Source organism: Phaenicophaeus curvirostris, chromosome 4 (genome assembly GCF_032191515.1).
Source record: "Phaenicophaeus curvirostris isolate KB17595 chromosome 4, BPBGC_Pcur_1.0, whole genome shotgun sequence".
NCBI lineage: Eukaryota > Metazoa > Chordata > Aves > Cuculiformes > Cuculidae > Phaenicophaeus > Phaenicophaeus curvirostris.
Genome location: NC_091395.1, coordinates 75,583,444 through 75,605,569, shown reverse-complemented (window position 1 = coordinate 75,605,569; position 22,126 = coordinate 75,583,444). Strand labels below are relative to the sequence as shown.

At 49.4% G+C, this 22,126-nt stretch overlaps 1 protein-coding gene across 3 annotated transcripts in view; it reads right to left on the bottom strand.

Moving 5' to 3' along the window:
- Window positions 1–22,126, bottom strand: part of PTPRA (protein tyrosine phosphatase receptor type A) — a 147,138-nt gene that overhangs the window by 27,331 nt on the left and 97,681 nt on the right. For 2 of the 3 annotated variants that reach the window (XM_069856630.1, XM_069856631.1), the window contains 2 exons: window positions 3,018–3,096; window positions 1,467–1,829 (listed from right to left, as the gene is read on the bottom strand). In XM_069856630.1, coding sequence (XP_069712731.1) covers window positions 1,467–1,829; window positions 3,018–3,096 — 442 coding nt within the window. Of the gene's footprint in view, window positions 1–1,466; window positions 1,830–3,017; window positions 3,097–13,303; window positions 13,328–22,126 lie in introns of those variants that run through there. The other variant, XM_069856632.1, reaches the window with a different exon arrangement.

The window sequence follows — 22,126 nt, the reverse complement described above, 5'->3', positions numbered from 1 at the left end:
ACGGGCATCCCATGCCCCTATTTTGCACATAAAGAACTGCAGCACGAAGTTGAGGACCATCCTGGTAGGCTTGGAGAAGCAGGAACTGCCTGTAGAACATGCAATTCATGGGATCCCTTCTGCTCCTATCCCTCTCCTGCACACCATTTAATTCTTCTCTGATTGATGTCCAAGTTTTCCATTAAGATTAATGGGAAGGGCAGCCCTAAAAATAATTCTGCTCTTTGACAAATTACTTGAAATAAAGAAAGAATCAGGATTAGTCTTTCATTCTTGGGCTTCATATCGAGTGAGAAGCTACATCTGGCCCTGGTGGTGCAATGGTCAATGTATCACAGCACACATGGGGAGAGTTCACCAAAAGCAGTGACCCAAGTGAAAAAAAAATAGGAAAGAAATAAAATATTATAAATTTGGTCTTCTGCTGGCAGACATAGAATCATGGAATGGTTTGGGTTGGAGTGAACCTTAAAGATCATCCAGTTCCAAGCCCGGGACAAATCCTGCTCAGTCAGGATGCTCCAAGCCCCATTCAACCTGGCCTCAAACATCTCCAGGGATGGGGCAGCCACAACTTCTCTGGGCAATCTGCATGGGGGCCTCCCCACCCTCACAGATTTGTTCCTAATTTTCAATCTCCCCTCTTTCAGCTTAAAACCATTCCCCCTCATCCTGTCCCTGCACTCCCTGATCAAGAGCACCTCCCCAGCTTTCCTGGAACCCCTTCGGGTACTGGAAGCTGCTCTAAGGTCTCCCTGGAGCCTTCTCTTCTCCAGGCTGAAGAAGACCAACTCTCTCAGCCTGTTCTTGTATGGGAGGTGCTCCAGCCCTTGAATCATCCCTGTGGCCTCCTCTGGACTCGCTCGAAGAGATCCATGTCCTTCCTGGGTTCAGGACTTCAGAACTGAATGCAGGACTCCAAGTGGGGTCTCTCTAGAGGGACAGAGTCCCCTCCCTTGTCCTGCTGGCCACACTTTTGATGCAGCCCAAGCACACATCACCGGCTAATGTTAAGCTTCTCATGCCTTGTTGTGTGTGTGCTTGTACAGTGCCAAAAAGCACAGCTTAAGCCCGTGGTGGCTACCAAAATACAAATAAAGCCAGACACACTCTGGATAACCCATGCTCTGAGCAGCATCTCCAAGTGATTTATTGCTACTGCCTGCACAGAGCCGTTATCCATTTCGAACACTCTGGAAACCAGAAAATGCAATTAAATTCATCTGTGGCAAAAGCGAAATGAGATCCTAGGGTTTCTGGTGCCCCAGCATCTTGGAGAGAAGCCCAGAGCTTCCGCAGGATAAATCTCTTTTGATCTGGTCAGTTCAGGGAGTTCCATTATTCACTAAGGAATTTGCCCTGAAGTGTCTTCTCATTCCCTTTTGTTCCTCAAAACAAAAGAAATGCAAAGAAACAAACCCAGAGGCAGGGTGGCTTGGAGAAGATGAGGTGAAGGAGATGCCTACCGTTGTGGGCAGCAGAAGAAGTCTCATGCGTTGTCACCGTCCCACTGAAATTCCTCTCGGTCATCTCTGCTTCTGTGCTGGGGAGAGCCGTGTGCGCAGCCGACGGCGTCAGGTTGGGTAGCAGGGAGGTGGCTGGAGGCACTGGGACAGTTGTCCCCAGGGTGGAGGCGTTGAGGCTGACAGCGGTGGTGTTGGGGGAGATCCTGGTGGCTATGGTTGTAGGAGGCTTTGAAGCCATGGTAGAAACAGTCACTGGAGTGCTAATGTTGAAACTGTGTGCGCTTGTTGTAGTCCCATCTTCAGGACGTGCCGTCGGAGCTTTGGTGGGGCTCCTGGGGGAGGTGGGCACTGTTGTGGGTGGCTCTGCGAGAGGAGAAAGCAAAAGGAAACCTCCATGAGATATAGTTCTGTAACACTGGAAGGTTTAGACAAATCATATAATAGAGTTGGAAAAGATCTTCAAGTCCAACCGTCAGCCCAACACCACCGTGCCTACTAAACCATGTCATGAAGTGACATGTCTACACTTTATTTTGAACATCTCCGGGGCGGTGACTCCACCACTGCCCTGGGCAGCCTCTTCCAATGCTTCAACACCCTTTCAGTAAAGAAATTTCTCCTAATATACAATCTAAACCTGCCCTGGTGCAACTTGAGGCCATCTTGCTTGTCCTAGCACTTGTTACTTGGGAGAAGATGCTAACACGTGCCTTGCTACAAACTCCTTTCAGGGAGTTGTAGAGAGCGATGAGGTCTCCCCTCAGCCCTTCTCCTCCAAACCAAACATCTCCAGTTCCCTCATAACCCTGTGCTCCAGCCCTTTCCCCAGCTCCGTTCCCCTCCTCTGGATGCGCTCCAGCCTCTCAGTGTCCTTCTTGGAGTGAGGAGACCAGAACTGAACCCAGGATTCAAGGTGGGGCCTCGCCAGCACTGGGTACAAGGGGACAATCCCTTCCGTGCTCCTGCTGGCCACGCCAGTTTTGATCCAAGCCAAGAGGTCATTGGCCTCCTTGGCCACTTGGGTCACTGCTGGTTCACGTTCAGCCACTGCCAACCAACATCCCCAGGTCCTTCTCTGCCAGGCACCTTTCCAATCACTCTTCTCCAAGGCTGGAGCTGCACAGGGTTGTTGTGTTCCAAGTGCAGTACTCGGCACTTGGCCTTGTTAAACCTCACACAACTGACCTGGCTCCATCCATCCAGCCTGCCTTGATCCCTCTGTAAAGAGGTGATGCTGGAGATTTGCGTGACTGTAACTACAAGGATAAAACAGCCCAAAAATCCCAAGTCCAGGAGAGAAAATGCTTTGCACGCCCTATAAAAGCAGGTAACTTGAAGATGCGTTAGGATATTGAGGATGTACGAGATTAGAGCCACTGGAAGAGAGGATCAGTGTTTATATTGATTTATAAGTGCTCGCAGCTCATCACCCTCTCTCTTTGCCACTTTATATCACTGGAAGTGGAGGGCAGAAGAGAGAAGTCACCAAGCACTTACTCCTTTGATCCTAAAGATGTTTTAGGGACAAAAGAGACAACGAGTGTGATTTACCTGTGGTAACGTTGTTAGCACCTACGCTTATCAGGCCACTTCCGAGCAAAAGGAGAAAGAACCACAGATCCATGTTGACCTGGGGAAGAGAACAAAGAACAGTTCTTTAAACCCTCATGCAAGATCAACCCAAAATAATTCAAACTGAGGATGCCACCGCGCACCTTGCGTGCTCAGCGCTGGAGGAGAGGAGTGAACGTGTGGTTGGTGTCCCTGAAGGTGTGTGGATGGGAAGGATTTCTTGATACATTCATACGTTCCCAACAGGAGAGCACATGGAGAGATCCCAGTCCGGCGGACCAACAAAAGTGACCAGAGATGAAGCAGGGAATGGGTGAAATGTGGAAGAGCATGAAAATACAGACAGAAGAAGGATCTATAAAGGTCTCAAAGAGAATTAATAATGTATTCATACAACAGAGTGCAAATGAGTGTACTCAGGGCAATGCAAAACACAACACAACATCTCCCACTGGATCAGGTTGCTCAAAGCCCCATCCAGCCTGGCCCTGAAAACCTCCAGGGATGGATCATCCATGATTTCCCTGGGCAACCTGTGCCAGTGCCTCACCACCCTCACCAGGAAGAATTTCTTCCCATTGTCTACACTAAATCTTCCCCCTTCCATTCTGAAGTCATTCCCCCTCATCCTATCACTTCATGCCCTTCTAAGATCCTCTGCGAGTGGAGGCTGCACATTTATTGTACTGCACATCTCTTCCCAGGAAACATCCTGCGAAATTACAGGACGATGACATCAGTAAAGTTGTTTCCTCCAAGCTTTCTCCCCCGGCCCGTTTAAATACAAGGTTTTAATGGTGATTTCTTTCCTCTGTAGACCTCAAAAAGCTCCTGAGGAATGGGTATCCTTATCTCCTCCCTAACAGACATGGATCCAAAGGCTGAGGCAAGCGACAGCAAGATGCGAGACGTCATCATCCTGGCCAGAGAAGAGCCCACAGCTGCCAAGACCCAGAGCTGCACTGGGCCTCCCAAGGACGGTCAAGCATCTCGCATCTGCTACGAGTCCGGAGAGGGCTCCGAGACGGCTCTGCTACGAGCCATCAACTGCCAGCTGCCGTACGACTCTCTCCTGTCCTTCAGGCTTTTGTCACGTGTCCAGTTGCATCTTTAGCATCTCCTGGGAGAAGGCTGTGAGATCTCACCGCCAAGTCAACTTGACACGCTGCCAAGAAAAGGGTTTTACTCTTGATACGCATGCTAAGGCTCCTCCTCTTAAATCCAGCTTGTGTTGTTCGTCCTCCTTCTATTTATTTCAATCTGTTTCAATCTAGACCCATCCCAAACTCTGGGCAAAAGGACAACACTGAAGTCATCAACGTGCTGGAAACGGTATCAGAAATACAAGATCTTCCCCACTCCACCCGGCATTATCCTCCCACCAGCACCACCCACTTGCATGTTTTTCCTCCCCCCTAAAGAAAACCTGGCAAAAATTGAACTTACTCAGTGACCAAAAGGTCAGACAAACCCTGAACCAGAAGGAAACCAAGCTCCAGAGATAAGAGCCTTCCTCTGGCTCTCTCCTCAGCCAGCCTCGCTGGCTGCAAGCACAGCAGGTCTTTCTCCAAAAGGTCCCACCAGTGCAAGCAACCAACTTTCCAGAGGGTTTCACTACCAATTAAAAACTCTTTATGGATGAATTTGAACTGATTTGGTCCTCCTGCTGCTTGGTGGGAGTGGGGCTGGTCCCACAACACTTCTCTGAAGCTCTGTTCCAGAGTGGGATGTCCAGAAAACCCACAATTAGTAGGGTTTTGATGGCACACTCCACTCTTGGTTCTTGTTGAGGCCACTCAACAAGCAATCTCATTCTGCAGCTGAGATGATCCTAAGCCAAAGAGGTTTTCCACCCCCACAGGGTGAGGGCAGGAGTTCGTGTCCTCCTCGTGTTTAATTTCAACCAGGAAGCACACGAAACTGTGCTGCCAATGAGAAGAAAAGCAACTCGCTGCAGGACACAGACCCTTTGAGCATCCCACCAAGAAACCCATAGAAATAAGATGTTCTTTGTGACCAGAACCGTGTGCAAAGGCAGAAGATCCCCAAGCCCATGCTGAATCTCCAAACAAATATAACAGCGACACTGAGATGTTCCTGCAATCTCACAGGGGCTGAGGAAGGCACCAAGGTCTCACCATCACAGCCACTGTTCTAAGGTCTCCTTAGAGCCTTCCCCAGGCTGAACAAACCCAACTCTCTCAGCCTGTCCTCGTATGGGAGGTGCTCCAGCCCTCGAATCATCCCTGTGGCCTCCTCTGGACCTGTTCCAACAGTTCCATCTGCTTCTTATGTTGGGGATTCCAGAACTGGATGGAGGACTCCAGGTGGATCCTCACAAGAGTGGAGCAGAGCAGGAGAATCCCCTCCCTTGCCCTGCTGCCCACGCTGCTTTTGATGCAGCCCAGAATATGGTTCGCTTCTGGGCTGCGAGCCCACGTTGCTGGTTCATGTTGAGTTTCTCATCCACTAGCACCCTGAGTCCTTTTCCGTGGGGCTGCTCTCAATCACGCCATCCCCCAGCCTGGATTGAAACCATGGATTGCCCCAACCCAGGTGTAGGACCTTGCACTTGGCCTTGTTGAACCTCATTTCATGTTTATTTGGAATCCCATTCATGTGGGGTTCCCACAGCTACGCCAGCGCGAGCTCCACAGCAGTAGTTTGCCCTGAGAGTGGACAAACGAGTTACTAACAGGGATGTTCCCTCTGTGCCAGCATCCTACCTGCTCCTCACGCTGAGATCTTCCTCCTCACCTCCTGGCCCATAATTAAACAATCACTGGTAAACCATAAAGATCTTAATCTCTTCCAAGCCTTTCTTAATGTCTGGAAAGATCTTTTGAGCCAGCTGCTTCAGGCCTTGCAGCACACCCTAAACAGGGAACGAACTGATGATCTGATGGGTCTTTTCCAACCTGCTGCTTCTATGATTCTATGAACCTGTCCGTGGTCACTCAGCAAAGGGGTGGCAGAGCCAGGATTGGGCCCAGGGGGACCTGATTCCTTTCCCTTCTGTGGCCCCTGGAGTCCTTTTGGAAAAGTTATGGAAAGAAAGAACGACGGATTAGCCCATGCCAAGCCCACAAGCTTCCCTAAAGCCAACAGTCAAATGCCCTGGTGGCTCTTCTTCCCCACCCTCAACCTATCTTCCCTTGGTATCAAAAGCAGGATGTGGAAGGTAGCTGAAAAGAAGTAAAAGCTCTGAATCCCCTCTTCCTCACGCCCTCCGTGACTGGGAAATAACCCATATATAGCTTGGGTTTATTTCCATGACCATGACTGCTGTATGGATGAGAGCTGAAGGCAACTCCTGGGTACCAGCTGCAACACCCCCTCAGAATGGTGGGATGGTGCAGGTCCCTCCTTTACTGAGCCAGCAGCACCACTCTGATCTCCTGGGATTATACCAGTGGGCAGGCACCCGCCTGCCTTTACAACCCCCTTGGCAGTTCAGCCTGGAGAAAAGACTCCAGGGAGACCAGAGAGCAGCTTCCAGAACTGAAAGGGGCTCCAGGAAAGCTGGGGAGGGGCTCTTGATCAGGGAGTGCAGGGATAGGATGAGGAGGAATGGTTTTAAGCTGAAAGAGGGGAGATTGAGATGAGATCTTAAGGAAGAAACGTTTTCCTGTGAGAGTGGGGAGGCCCTGGCCCAGGTTGCCCAGGGAAGTCATGGCTGCTCCATCCCTGGAGGTATTCAAGACCAGGTTGGATGGGGCTTGGAGCCCCTGATCCAGTGCGAGGTGTCCCTGCCCACGGCAGGGCGGTTGGTACTGGATGATCTTGGTAGCAGCTGGATGATCTTTAAGGTTCTTTCCAACCCAAACCACTCCATGATTGATCCTCGAGTGGATCACACGGAGAAGAAAAGGTTGGCAAGGGGAGGCAATACTGAATTTCCCCAAGCCTTGCGCCGTTTTCGTGAAGCTGGATGCAGGTGGTCTACGTGGATCCTGGGTTTTTATGGCTTTATTCCTGTGAATGTCAAATGAAACAGGACACCGGGCAGCCCCGACAGCATCACAGCTTGCTCTGCAGATCATTGTACAAAACTCCCGGGAGCTCCTCCTGGAGCTGCCAGCCCCACTTTATCACCTCAAACCGGATCCGGAGCAGAGAGCAAGCGCAAGAGCAAAAGCAAGAGGAGGGCTGTGCCAGCCTGGCTCCTGCTATTAAACCCTCCCTATTCCCAAACGCAGCATCAATAAATGCCAGCAGTGCACCCTTCCCTGCTTCTTAACATAAAAGGCCTCCAGAGTCCTACCCAAAGCTGGAGAAACCCGAGTCTCCCTTCCCCCTCGGCTCCCTCCCTGCTGGTTTCGGAAACGGAGAGGAAATACTTGTAATGTTATCAACATAAACACAGCTCTTGGCCGGCTGCAACATCCTGCGAGCTCTGCAGAAAAACACCCTGACGTCACGGCGCCGGCTCTGCCGAAGAGAAAAGAAGCCGCTTTCGGCGCTGCTGCCCCGGCCGGCCGCGACGCTGGGCATCGGGGGGTTCTTTTAATCCTCTGCTTTCAAAAATCAGGCTTAGAAACGTCAATAATTGCTATCAACGCTTCCAGCATTTATATAAATATATATAGGGTGTATACATGCTGCATTCTCCCGTCTGCTGCTCCCGAGCTTCCTATAGGAAGAGGTTTTCGGCTGCAGGACGTTGGTTTTAAAATAAGCGGATCTTGTCAAGATGATTGATGCTGGGGAGGGGAAGAAAAGGAAATAATCTCTTTATAAAGTAATAAGTGGGTTAAAAATGGTCCTTGCGCAGGCTGCTGCTGCTGCAGGGGGTTTAGCTGCAGGACCCCCTCCCTGTGCTTCCAGCAAGCAATGAATTAGTATTTAGGGCTGCAGAAACTGCCCGGATACAGCCGGCCACAATCAAAGGCAGGATTTACCCCCACCTCTGACACAGTCCTAATTCCTGGAAAATGAGGCAATCTTTTTCTACGGGTAAGGAGGAGGCGCGACCTGAATCCCACCCGGATTTCCAGGACCTCCGAAACCACCGCTGCTATGGGGAGGATGCTAAAACGGAGCGGCTGAACCGAGACCACCCGACTGCCTTGTGCTGGCCCCAACCCCAGGGAAAAATGAAAAGAATTGTTCAGTCTTCTTCTTTTATTCTGGCAGGGAGGAGGGTAGAACTAGGAGCAAGGTTAGCGTTCACACTGCTAAGCTCTTTGAAGCAGCTCACAGTAGGACAAGAGCAAACATGAGCATAAAGAAAGGGGGAAAAAGGACTCTTTTTTTTCCTCTTTTTGGTGGCAGCAAGCCATCAGCGTGCCTCAGCCACCCTGGAAAACAAACCTGCCGTTCCCTCTCCGCCTCCCTGCTCCTTTTAAATCCCATTTGTGGTTTTCCGCCCTCTCGCTGGAGCTGTGATCTGTGGCAGAGAAGAGCGGCCCACGGGCCCATCTGATGGCAGAATGGTTTCATCAGCACTGGGTACCCTGTCCCACCACCCCAAACCTCTGGTGTTGGACGAATCATAGAATCACCAGGTTGGAAAAGACCCACCAGATCATTGAGTCCAACCATTCCCATCAAACACTAAACCATGTCCCTCAGCACCTCGTCCACCCATCCCTTAAACACCTTCAGGGAAGGGGACTCAACCCCCTCCCTGGGCAGCCTCTGCCAGTGTCCAATGACCCTTTCTATGAAAAATTTTTTCCTAATGTTCAGCCTAAATCTCCCCTGGCAGAGCTTGAGGCCATTCCCTCTTGTCCTGTCCCCTGGCACTTGGGAGAAGAGGCCAGCACCCTCCTCTCCACAACCTCCTTTCAGGTAGTTGTAGAGAGCAATGAGGTCTCCCCTCAGCCTCCTCTTCTCCAGGCTAAACACCCCCAGCTCCCTCAGCCGTTCCTCATAAGGTCTGTTCTCCAGCCCCCTCACCAGCTTTGTCTTTTCTCTGGACAAAGAGATGCAAAGGATGTCAAGATAATGATCAGGATGAGTCCCACTGCTGGGAGCTCCACACCTGGATTTCTCTTCTTTAGCATCACCCAAGGAGCTGCTTCAGCTCGGAATTGTGGTGGGATGTTACGGTGTGGAGGTCCTCCCCTATAGCAGATCTGTGGCCATCGCAGGGAGAGGAGCCGTTGACTTTAGGGAGGAAAAAGGGTTTTGTTGCACTAAGACACAGTGACTAATTCCTTGCATGTGTCTCTGAGGCTGAAACGAGGCCTTTGATGTGTCACTGAACATTAATTCCCCCGCTCCACCCTCTGCTTTTCCACTCTTCAACAGAAAAGATGAATCACAGCAACCATTCAGCCTTTCTGAAAATCCACTTCATTTTCTTCTTATTATTATTTTTCTACTTTTAAATAAACAGGCGGCTTCCACACGAGCGACAGCCGCTGTCACAAATGGTGCCAGAGGTGGAGGATGAGCCTCTGGTAAGGGCTTGAGGTTTGACTTTCTCCACGTGCCCAACCTTCAACAGATCAGCGTGTTCCTGCACCTCAGTATTGCCTCATGGCATGGTTTGGGTTGGAAAGGACCTTGAAGGTCATCCAGCCCAACCTCCCATCACGCGCAGGGACACATCCCACTCAGTCAGGCTGCTTAAAGCCCCATCCAACCTGGCCTTGAGCACCTCGAGACGGGGCAGCCACAACTTCTAGGGGAACCTGTGCCAGGGCATCACCACCCTCACAGGAAAACATTTCTTCCTGAGATCTCATCTCAATCTCACCTCTTTCAGCTTAAAACCACTTCCCCTCATCCTATCCCTGCACTCCTCCATCAAGAGCCCCTCCTCAGCTTTCCATTAAGTCCTTTTAAGTACTGGAAGCTGCTCTAAGCTCTCCCAAAGCCTCTCTTCTCCAGGCCGAACAACCCCAGCTCTCTCAGACTTTCTCCACAGCAGAGGTGCTCCAGCCCTCAAACCATTTTTGAGGCCCTTAGTCCAACAGATGAATCTGCAGTGCTCTTTCAAAAATAAACATCACAGGTGCATGGTGGGAACCCAACCCTACTCCCAGCTGGCTTGCAGGGCATCCAGAAATATCTGGCACTGCTAGGGTGATGTTAAAAACTGCTGGCCCGGACCAGGATCAGTTTTTCACGTGGATATCATCTTCAGCAAGGTATTACTCTATGCCATGCCAATCACCCAGGCTCTCAAAGCACACGCTGGCAGCAGTACCGTGTGTGAAACCATCGTGGGCGGATGTAGGAGGATCAGGTGTTCACCAGCCAGAACTTGGAAGGAGCTTCCCCAAGCTTCCTTCCTACCTCTGCTGTTGAAAACTGGAAATCCTTGTGCTTCAGCCTGACCTACCATGAAAAGACGCCCAAATGTGTTTTTAATCCATCAGTGAATGACAGAGGTTTAGTTCATTCAGAAATATTTGCAAGGACCTTTGAGACCGTAGTTAAGAATAACTTGCTGTGCCCAGGCCTGTTAAGATTTTCGTTAATGATCTGGATAACGGGGCACAGTGCAACCTCAGTAAGCTTTGCTGACACCACCAAAAGGAGGAGTGGCTGATGCCCCAGAAAGTCATGTTGCCATCCAGAGGGACCTCACCAGGCTGGAGAAATGGACCACAGGAACCTTGTGAGAGGCCACAAGGAGAAGTGCAAAGTCCTGGCCCTGGGGAGGTGCCCAGTCACAGGATGAGGGGCAGTGGGCACAGACCAAGACACAGGAAGGTCCCTCTGAACATCAGGAAGCACTTTTTGACTGGGAGGGTGACCGAGCACTGGCACAGGTTGACCAAGGAGGCTGTGGAGTCTCCATCCCCGGAGATCTTCACAATCTGTCTGGTCAAGGTCCTCAGCAACTAGCTCCTCGTGGCCCTGCCCCAGTGGTGGGGCTGGACCAGATGACCTCCAGAGGTCCCTTCCCACCTCAGCCACTCTGTGAATCTGTAACTTACTGTCCTGCGAACTCTGCAGAAGGCAAACCTGATGGGATTTAAGCTCATAGTGGGGTAAGATGACATCCAGCCCTGAGAAGGAGATTCCTGCACTGAGCAGGACTTATCTCGGGATCCCACCAGAGTCCCTCCAGCTCTGCGCTGGTGTTCAGTGAACAAGGGCCAGTTCCTGCACACCATGACAGCCCTTTGCCACGTACGAGACAACCCTCATCTCCTAGGAGCCACTAGTGAATGGCTAAAAGCTGCTCAGAGGAAATGAACCCATTACAGCCTCCTCTGAAGGAGCTTGGAGCATCTCAGGACTAGTAAGTGTAGTTCCTAGAAGAGCCCTAAGACCAGGGAATTATTATCCTAGTTAGGAGACAGTAAAACTAAACTTATGAGGTTTTAAGCAAAAACACAGAGAAATCACCAAGGAATGTGGATGTTTAAATAATCCAGACATGACATAGCTCAGGTTCCTAAAGAGACACAGGAATGTTGATGGTGGATATCTCTCCTCTGTAAGTGCAGCAGACCAGAACCTTCATTTTCTCTTTTGCTTTGCTTTTTCAGAAAAAACCCCAACCCCTCTCTCTCTGTATGTTTAAAAACATGTAAATGGTATCATAGAATCATAAAATCATTAAGGATGGAAAAGACCTTCAGATCATCCAGTCCAACCAGCAGCCCAACACTACCGTGCCTACTAAACCATGTCTTGAAAAGCCACATCTACACGCTTTCTGAACACCTCCAGGGATGGTGACTCCACCATGTCCCTGGGAAGCCTCTTCCCGTGCTTCACCACTCTTTCAGTAAAGACATTTTTCTAATATCTATTCTAAACCTCCCCTGGTGCAGCGTGAGGCCATTTCCCCTCATCCTATCACTTGTTACTTGGGAGAAGGGCTAACACAGAGCCTACAGACTCATTGGTCTCATGCTCAAAATCCAGAAGGAAAAGCCTGGAGGTGTAATCTCCATCCCCAGCTGCTCCAGGGCAGAGCAGTGGAAAGTCTAAGACCAAGGCGCTCAACAATCTCCAGCCCTTGCTCTTCGAGCTGCACGGATGGGCACCCCACGCAGTAAGCAGAGTCACTGTCTGGAAGCTGCTTGAATTCCTCCAAGGGGAAGAGCTACAAATGCAAATTAATTTCCTAATAATAATTCTCCTAATAACCCTTATAATTAGGATGGGTTTAATTTTCCCTCAACCACTCTTTTCTGCTGTCTGATCATGGGAGCACGTGCTGGTTGCTCTTCCACGTCTCACCACGTGCAGAAGTAACCGGGATGGGTCCAGGAATAAGGGAGATGAAAGGAGTTTCTTGGGGCTGTAGCAATGGAGGACGATCACTGGAGAGGGTTTCCTAAAGGAGGTGGCATCAAGGAACGTCAAGGTGGGACAGATAAAGGCTGAGAGAAGGTGAAGTTAGAAAAAGGAGACTGGCGAGCTAAGCCCAAAGGAGGATGAGGATGAAGGATCGACTCTGAGCCTCAAGTAGAAGGAAGGCACGGAGGGTTTTACTGCAGACCAGGTTGGTGAGGGACGGTGGGGCAGCAGGAGCTGCTTTGCAAAGGGGAGAAGGAGGAGAAATCTACTTTCAGAGTAATTAAAATGGATCTGATGAAGCAACAACCCCAGCGCTTGCAAAAACCCCTGGCTACTGCGAGACCGACAAACAGAGCCTCCTGGTGTGCCTTGCCCCGTGGGACCAGCACTGCCGCTGCAACGTGGTGCTGGGAAGCAGAGAGCAACTGCTCAAAAGGCTCGACTGAAGCTGGTTTACCTTATTATTAAAAGCAATGTGCAAATAAACAGCATTAATGAGTCAAGACATCCAGGAATGTGTTTCTTTAAATGGCAGGGGGGTTGGAACTGGATGATCTTTCCAACCCAAACCGTTCTATGATTCTAAATATTCCATTTTAGGGTGTCCCCTTCTTTGTCCCAGGCATCGTTTGTAACATGTACAAAGAAAAGAGGAGTGCAGCAAGTACATCAGCTACGTAAAGGACTGTTTGCTTTCGACTGAGGAGTCAGGATGAAGCATGGCCATTCTTCAGCCTAACGCCATCCCTCCCCAGCAAGACGCCTCTCGGAGAGTGAGCGGCTGGTACGTGGGGAGGAGAAACAAGGTTTAAAAAAGCCAACCTCCACAAAAAAATAAAGCTCAGCTTTTGAGCACAGTCCTTTCTGCAGGACCAAGATAACTCCCAGCTCCACATCGACACCGAGCCGAGGAGCGGTCAGAGCATCCTACTTAAAACAAAGGTGTCGGAGGGGATCATTCGCATGACAGCCTTAAAATCTCATTACAGAAGCTAAGCTCCAATTAAAACGCATGCGTCCGGTCATGCAGCTTAATCGCTGGTTGTGCTTACCCTGAAATCCGCCCGGGACACCTGTAGGGTGCGGGGAACAGGCAGCTCGTCCCCCGGTGCAGCCCCTTGGGCTAAGAAAGTGCCGTGGAGCCGTAAAATCACCAATTTACCTGCGGTAATTCTGCACCGCTGCTCAGTTCAGCCCTGTTGCCACAGTAACACTTGTGGTGTAGCCGAGATCACTGATTATGAAACTAGAAAAAAAAAAAAATCAGAGGCTGCTAATTAGGATACACTCCAGTTCTGAAAAAGCTCCGGATTAATGACATTACGATTGCAAGTGCAGGGGAAATAAAGACGCCAGAAAGCATCGCTTCGGTCAGCATCGGCGGCTGCTTTTTGGGTCTTTTTCTATGTGGGTCTGAAAATCCAGCTTGCAAATTCCCTGTGAATTCAGCTTGTTTTCCTTCTCTCTAAACAAATGTGCAAGACTCGGTGGCACAGTCTTTACTCTTTACATATATTTGCATGTATTAGACTGGAAGAAAAGGGTCGGGGACGGTGCACAAATGGCAAGAGCCAGAGCGGGGCCAGGGATGCTTTCCCTGCATCTCACGTTAACGGTGTTTCTGTCTCAGTTTGCCAGTGAAAGACACCAAAAGCCCAATTTGACCAGGCCTATAAACGAGGTTTGCAAACGAGGGGAACTGGAGTTACAAATGTTTTCCTCTCTGACTTTGATTCGAGTGCCAAAAGCATTTGGAGGCACGTCTTCTACTGAAGGCTTCAAGCTGAAAAGTCTGACTGGGAGCAGTTGTGCTGCCAGACACAAGCATTTTTCAACATAATCTACAAATAAGATACAGGAGCGCATTTCCAGTGGAAAAGAAAATGGCCTGACAGGTATTTCTAGAGCTGCAAACCCAGAGCAAAACAGCTTTAAAAGTTAGCTCAACAAAACACCTTTATTTTTCCATTCTCACCGGATGGCGAATCTACCAAGAGGATTAAATGGTGCCAAACAAGCAGAGTCAGCGACCAAAACTGTGTTAAACAGTCAATAATGTTCATTACATCAATGGCAGATCCTGTATTTCTCCATCATCCATAGAATAGAACGGTTTGGGTTGGACGGGATCATAAAGCCCATCCAGTTCCAACCCTCCTGCCCTGGGCAGGGACACCTCCCACTGGACCAGGCTGCTCAAAGCCCCATCCAACCTGGCCTTGAACACCTCCAGGGATGGGGCAGCCAACACTTCTCTGGGCAATGTGGGCCAGGGTCTCACCAACCTCACGGGAAAAAGTTTCTTCCTAAGATCTCATCTCAATTTCCCCACTTTCTGCTTAAAACCACTCCCCCTCATCCTATCCCTGCAACTCTCTGATAAAAAGTCCCTTCTCAGCTTTCCTGTAGGTCCCCTTTAAGAAGAAAGAGAGATAGAAGAGTTCTCCCCTGCAAGCAGCAAGGAAGCTTTACACCAATAAAATGTAAATGTATAGGAAACATTTATGGGTGACCTAGAGGCTTCAGCTACCAGTTCGCTGACAACAAGGATGCTGGTTTTATGATTATCTTTCACCCAGCCAAAGCCTCCCATGAAAACAAGCTGGAGCTTAGTTGAAAAGTTTTCACCTTCTAGGTTGAAGTTGCTGTAGGTATTAAAAGCCAGAACAATTGTAGATGGAATCAGAATCGTAGAGGCTGGAAAAGACCTCTAAGATCATGAAGTCCAATCGTCAACCCAATACCACTGTGCCTACTAAACCATGTCCTGAAGTGCCACGTCTACACGCTGAACACCTCCAGGAACGGAGACTCCACCGCTTCCCTGGGCAGCCTCTTCCAGCACTTCAACACTCTTTCAGTAAAGACATTTTTTCCTAATTTCCAATCTAATCATCCCCTGGAGGAACTTGAGGCCATTTCCTCTCATCCTGTCCCTTGTCACCTGGGAGAAGAGACCAACTCCCACCTCACTCCAACCTCCTTTCAGGGAGCTGTAGAGAGGGATGAGGTCTCCCCTCAGTCTCTTCTTCTTCCGAAACAACCACAGGTCCCTTAGCCACTCTCCATAACCCTTGTTCTCCAGCCCCTTCCCCAGCTCCGTTCCCTTCTCTGGACATGCTCCAGCCCCTCAATGTCCTCCATGGAGTGAGGCCCCAAAACTGAACCCAGGATCCAAAGCATCCCAGTCCCTACTTCTAAAATGAGAAGAAATAACTGTAGAATCCCCCCTCCCACTACATATATTAAAAACCTTTTGAATGCCACCGGGCTGAGCTCTCCTTGTATCCTCAGCAAGAGCCACCAGCACCCTCCAGCAAAGCACAACCCAAAAGCATAAATGGGCTTTCAGAAGGCAACACTACCTCAACCACTGGATGGAACTCCGTGCAATCACCCTCCCACAGACTAATTACACCTCATCAGCTCCTGGTTTGAGGGACTGACACCAGGAATTAAGCTGATGACTCGGGGAAGCTCCTGCCTAGGTTGCCCCTGGTCGTTGACAACCCTCTCCTTGTGAGAAGCGAAGTGCTTGGAGAAGAATTGGGGAATCACTTTTTCTCCCCTCTTTGGTGGGGGAAAATAAGTGGGATTCAGTTATTCTCTTTGGAGGCATCAGCTGAGGACTTGAAGGTGCCGCTTCCCTGCTCGTGGTTGAATGAACCGGTCTCTTCTCTCATACTGGGGATACGTTAGGTGTTTGCTAATTACCTATAAATGTGATTTATTAGCTGGAAACTATGCAAAGGGCTGATCTCGTACTCAAACACCCACCGACCACAACGTAAGATCAACCAGCCAAGCACAAGGGCATCCCAGTCCTGAGCAGACAGGGATTGTCACGTTACAAATAATTAACTAATAAAACCAGTGGGATTCAGCTGCCACCGATGGTTGAGTTGGAAGCATTACTTCTAACCTTTTAATAGGCTTATTTACAGGAATTAGCTCTTTAATGCTGTGTATTCACGTATACTGCACAGTATAAGCCGGTTTATGCGATCACAGGGAGAACATCTGCTTTTGTGAGCAATTAGGGCCATCACTGCCGATTGTGGGGACTGCAGGTAAGAGCAGCTGCGGAGAGAGATGTGAAGCTTTCCAAGCTGCTGATGTAAGTGGGAAGTTCATCAGGAACCTAAACACCCTGGCAAAGGAGCCTGCTGCCAGAGAGGAGCCAAGTTATCCTCAGCGAAGGAAGGACGATGGGGCCAGCAGCGCTTTGGGGTGATGCCCGCTATCCCTCACCCTGTCGGCCTCTCCAAGTCTCCCAAACTTTTCTTCTCAGCACCTCAAACTCCCAAAAAAAGACCAAACTCTGCTTCCAGTGGCTCTATTTCCTCTTCCCACCTTCTTCTTCCATTTTTTTTTTCCACTTCCCATCTTTTTAGACTGGATATTAGAAAGTTTCTTCACTGAAAGAGTGGTGAAGCATTGGAAGAGGCTGCCCAGGGAAGTGATGGAGTCACCACCCCTGGAGGGGTTCCAAAAACATGTAGATATGGCACTTCAGGACATGGTTTAGTAGGCACAGTGGGGTTGGGCTGCTGGTTGGACTGGATGATCTTGGAGGTCTTTTCCAACCTCAATGACTATAATTTTTTCCATCTGTTTTCCTTTCCATCCTCCACGCCCAAGAGGGGTGTCCTTGTTCACGACGAAGCGATGCTGTAGGCAACAGGTCTTGGAGCCACATCAACCAGCCAGACATCTTCTATCATTGCTATAAAACTATTATATATATTTATATGAATATATGTATAGATGTAAATCTATTATAAACCTAATATCATAAAGCTATTATATATCATATATTTTACTATAAACCTATCATAAACTTAATATCATTGCTAGAAGCTTATTACCTGCTGACATAAGATTATTCCAACGATCCTAGTCTTAAGCAACAGGGTGGGTACGAGCTCCTGCAGCCCCCACAGATCCCAAGACAAAACCTAATGCTCAGTAGTTCTGGAAGAAAATCTAATTAAAATGCAGTTTCTTATCCTTCAAGTAATTAAACAACAGCCTGGGACGACAAAGTTGTAGCCCTCCCATGTTATTCACAATTCATTCTCTATTTTAATCTCCCCGACAAAAGGCTGAACCCAACCACATTGTTGTCAGCAAGGGCTTTTATCATCAAGCCTTCGACACGGTCAAGGCATGGGAGAGAACAATGACTCTCACAGAAGAATAAATACAGTCTAAACAAAAATACCCTGTTGCTAAGGTTTCAATCAGGCTTTTTTTTTGGGCCCAGACGGGTTGCTGGCAATCCTGGTGCCACCCTATATGAAAAAAGAGGTGAGGATTAGGACTCAGATAGGGGAAAAGAACTTGACATTCAGCTTCATTGTGTTTTGCCCTCCAGGACGGCATGTAGAAAAAGAGTATTACGTAGCAGACCTTCAACCAAAACCAATAGCTGGAGATTCCAGTGGTGAGGCCCTGGCACAGCTTGTGCAGAGAAGTCATGGATGCCCCTTCCCTGGAGGTGTTCAAGGCCAGGTTGGATGGGGATTTGAGCAGCCTGAGACAGTGGGAAGTGTCCCTACCCATAGCCAGGGGGTTGGAACTGGATGTTCTCTAAGGTCTCTTCCAACACAAACTATTCTATGATTCCATGCTGATGTTTGCAGCAGGTGATGCTCTACCAACACCCATGTGTTGCTGTGACCTCTGTGGTCACGGACTTCATGTCTTGCTCCAGTAAGGGTGGGAGGTAAACCATGACCGAAGACCTTTGTGGTGCAACTTCAAGGTTACTGCAGTGCTGATGGGTAAGGAGCTCACAAAGTTGGAAGCTGGCTGCTGGGAGTGATGGCATGGCAAGAGGAAAACTGGAGAAGGTGGAGGCGCAAGCTCTGCCAGAGCAAGGAGATCCATGAATCATAGAATGATAGAATCATAAGATCATAGTATGGTTTGCTTCAGAAGAGACCTTAAAGATCATCCAGTTCCAAGCCCCTAGCCATGTGCAGGGACATCTACTCAGCCAGGCTGCTCAAAGCCCCATCCAACCTGGCCTTGAGCACCTCCGGATGGGGCAGCCTGCACAGCATTGGTGTAGATGCTGGGAACATCGAACCGGGACCTCCTCCCAAGGAAAGTTCCAGCCCAAACCACAACAATTTCTCTTCTGAAATAATTCTGAAAAGCAACCACAAAGCACTGTGTGGTTTGTACTTTCTTAGCTACGGCAGAGGCACCTGCTCTTGGCATTTGGTAGAAAAATCCCCTTCCCCAGTGGTGGCACAAAAAGGAACTGGGTTTGGCAGCGGTGTCCTGACTAAACACAGCTGCCAGCTGTGTGTTAAGGGTTTCCACCAGCAAAGGGAGCCAGGGTAGACTGAGATGAGATCTTGGGTATCCTGTAGAGGTGGTGAGGCCCTGGCATGGGTTGCCCAGAGAAGTTGTGGCTGCCCCATCCCTGGAGGTGTTCAAGGCCAGGTTGGATGGGGCTTTGAGCAACCTGATCCAGTGGGAGGTGTCCCTGCCCATGGTAGGGTGTTAGAACTGGATGGGCTTTAAGTTCCTTTCAACACAAAACATTCTATGATTCTGTGATTCTATGAAAGTGGCTCCAGGGTCAAGAGTGACCACAGGGCTTGGAAAGCTCTGACTTACACCCTGACAAGGTGATGCAGGGCAGAAGATCAGGTCAGAGGACAGGAGAGCTGTGGTGGCTTCCACAACCCACCCATCTTCCTTCTCCCTAGACGGAGCTCCAGAAGCCTGAGATCCCTTCCAGAGCGAAGGCGCATTCATCCTATTTACCCCAAGCATCATCTCCTGACCTGCAGCTCAGTGCTAGAGGACAACTTCACACAGGCAATGCTATGAAAACCCACAAATTGTCTGATTAATAATTCCTCAGCAGTAAAATGCATCTTGCAGCAAATGGCAGTCGAAGCCTGGAGAAGAGGAGGCTGAGGGGAGACCTCATTGCTCCCTATAACTACCTGAGAGGAGGTTGTGGAGAGGAGGGAGCTGGGCTCTTCTCCCAAGGGACAGGGGGCAGGACGAGAGGGAATGGCCTCAAGCTCCACCAGGGGAGATTTAGGCTGGACATTAGGAAAAAATTTTTTCACAGAAAGGGTCATTGGGCACTGGAACAGGCTGCCCAGGGAGGGGGTTGAGCCACCTTCCCTGGAGGGGTTTAAGGGACGGGTGGACAAGGTGCTGAGGGACATGGTTTAGTGTTTGATAGGAATGGTTGGACTCGATGATCTGGTGGGTCTCTTCCAACCTGGTGATTCTATAATTCTATGATTCTATGAAGCACAGAGCCTCTCATAGAGAACTTTCCCCAATTTCGTTCGAAGAATTCTCAATGCGAAGGCCTGGAAGGGCTGTTGCCATCAGGCACGAGGAGAACCACAGCACCTGTAGCTGCCAGGCTTGCTGGGACAGGATGAGGGGGAACAATTTTAAGCTGAAAGAGGGGAGATTTAGACGAGATCTTAGGAAAAAATGTTTTCCTGTGAGGGTGGGGAGGCCCTGGCACAGGTTGCCCAGGGAAGTTGTAGCTGCCCCATCCTTGGAGGTGTTCAAGGCCAGGTTGGATGAGGCTTGGAGCAACCTGTTCCAGTGGGAGGCGACCCTGCCCATGGCAGCATGGTTGGAATTGGGTGATCTTTAAGGTCCCTTCCAACCCAAAGCATTCCATGATATTCAAATAAACACTGAGAATCTATGACAGCGCTCAGATCCCTCTGTATTAGGAACCTGTGCCAGACAGCCATCAAAATTACACTAAATTAAATTCATTTCAAACCCACCCAGACAATGGAGCAGTCTGCTCAGGTTGAAGTATTTTAATTTCAATAGCAATGCACTGGGTAGCAACAGAGACGTCCCCATCTTTCAAAGTCTTTGCTGTCCCAGCCTTTTCAAAAGGCTTTGAAAAGCTGCATTCCCACAAAAACACCCATTTCCATCAGGCCCTGGCTAGGAGCATAATGCACAGAAGGCTCCTCAGTATCGCCGTTAAATGAGAGACCCCCCTAGCCAGGCGTTCAATGGTACAGGAGCTCGCACACAACAACAGAGAGCGCTTTCTGTAGCAGTGTCGCTGCACAAACACAAGACAAAGTCTGTTGCTGAAGACCAAGACTGTATTTGGCCACGCGGAGGCCCAGTCTAACAAACTCATCTTGTTTTCATAGATTCATGGCATCGTTTGAGTCGGAAGAGACCTCAAAGCCCATCTAGTTCTAACCCCCTGCCCTGGGCAGGGACACCTCCCACTGGATCAGGTTGCTCAAAGCCCCATCTAACCTGGCTTTGAACACCTCCAAGGCTTTTATGACGTTTCTGGACAACCATCCTCATTTTAGAACATTTCTTCCTTACATCCAAGGAAGAAATCCCCTTCTTTCAGTCTGAAACCATTGCCCCATGTTCAATAGCTACAGGCCCTACTAAAAGGTCTGTCTCCATCTCTCTTATAAGCCTCCTTTAAGTACTCAAAGGCCACAATAAGGTCTTCCCAGAACCTTCTCTTCTCCAGGCTGAACAATGCCAACTCTCTCGGCTTGTCCTTGAATGGGAGGTGCTCCAGCCCTTGGATCACCTTTGTGGCCTCCTCTGGACTTGTTCCAATAGATCCATATCTTTCCTGTGCTGAGGACTCCAGAACTGAACGCAGGTCTCCAGGTAAGATCTCACGAGATGTTATGGGATCCCTCTATATCTCTGGTGCACCCCTGTGCAGATGCCTGTACAATTAGAAGATTGGATGCTGCTGCCTTCCCATTTCCATCCCTGGTGTAGAGCATAAGCTACGCGAAAGGTAGTCTTAGAGGCTTTGGAAAACATGGTGGCATCTTCGTTTTCAATTAATTCCTTCTTCTTCTTCTTCTTCTTCTTCTTCTTCTTCTTCTTCTTCTTCTTCTTCTTCTTTAGGGTCATGGTTTAGTATTTGATAGGAATGGTTGGACTCGATGATCCGATGGGTCTTTTCCAATCTGGTGATTCTATGATTCTATGATTCTAATTAATTATCTCATTATCAGCACAAGAAAAGGTTTAGCTCTGAAGCGCCTGATGGTTGTGCAGCTGAAGGAAAAGCCCCACATCTCAACCACCACTTTGCAGAGGCTGCCAGCGTGGTTCTAAGTGCAGTTTTGACCACTTCCCAGCTCCACCAATGGTGGTGAAGCCAACAGGCACAGCTCAACCTCTGAAGCAGATTTTACACCAGTTGGAAGGATGTGCTCTCAAAAGGGAGAGCGCAGGCAGCCCTTGAGCTTCTCAGGTGGCCTTTCTCAGCAGCAGGAGGACATTTCAGGTGTGGGATGCTCTTAAACCAGCCAGAGGAACCACTTATAAATGGCAGATGCTGAGATACTTATTGAGTCAATCAAGGAACATCAGCAGTGGGGCGACCTGTAATCCTTGCTGGTGTGGACTGGTATTAAAATTAATGAGTTAGAAATAAATGGCCAACCATCCCGACTCGCACAAACACGTCTCTGACTACGAGATTTATGTATAGGCAGAAATAATCCACTGCCATATCCCCCCACTGACCTATTTGGGAATGGAGATAAGACCCGTGAAAACCATCTAGGAAGATCCAACAGAGTCACCACCATTGCCTGGTCTGCATGGCCATCACTGCTTCCCCCATGCCCCAGAGGACACTCTGAGGGACAGAAGAAGCTGTAACATCGCTGAAAGCTTCTTTGGCAGAAAGAGGAAGACTCCTTCACCCCAGAGGGAAGGGAAGTTTCAGGTGACCTGGTTCAAGGATGCAGCTACTGCTGAGCAGCTTTAACTCCTCTCATCCCAGATTAGCTCCTCTGAACTCACCAGCAGCAAAGCCGTTTCATTCGCTGGAAAGATGCCACGTTTGTGTGTCAGAT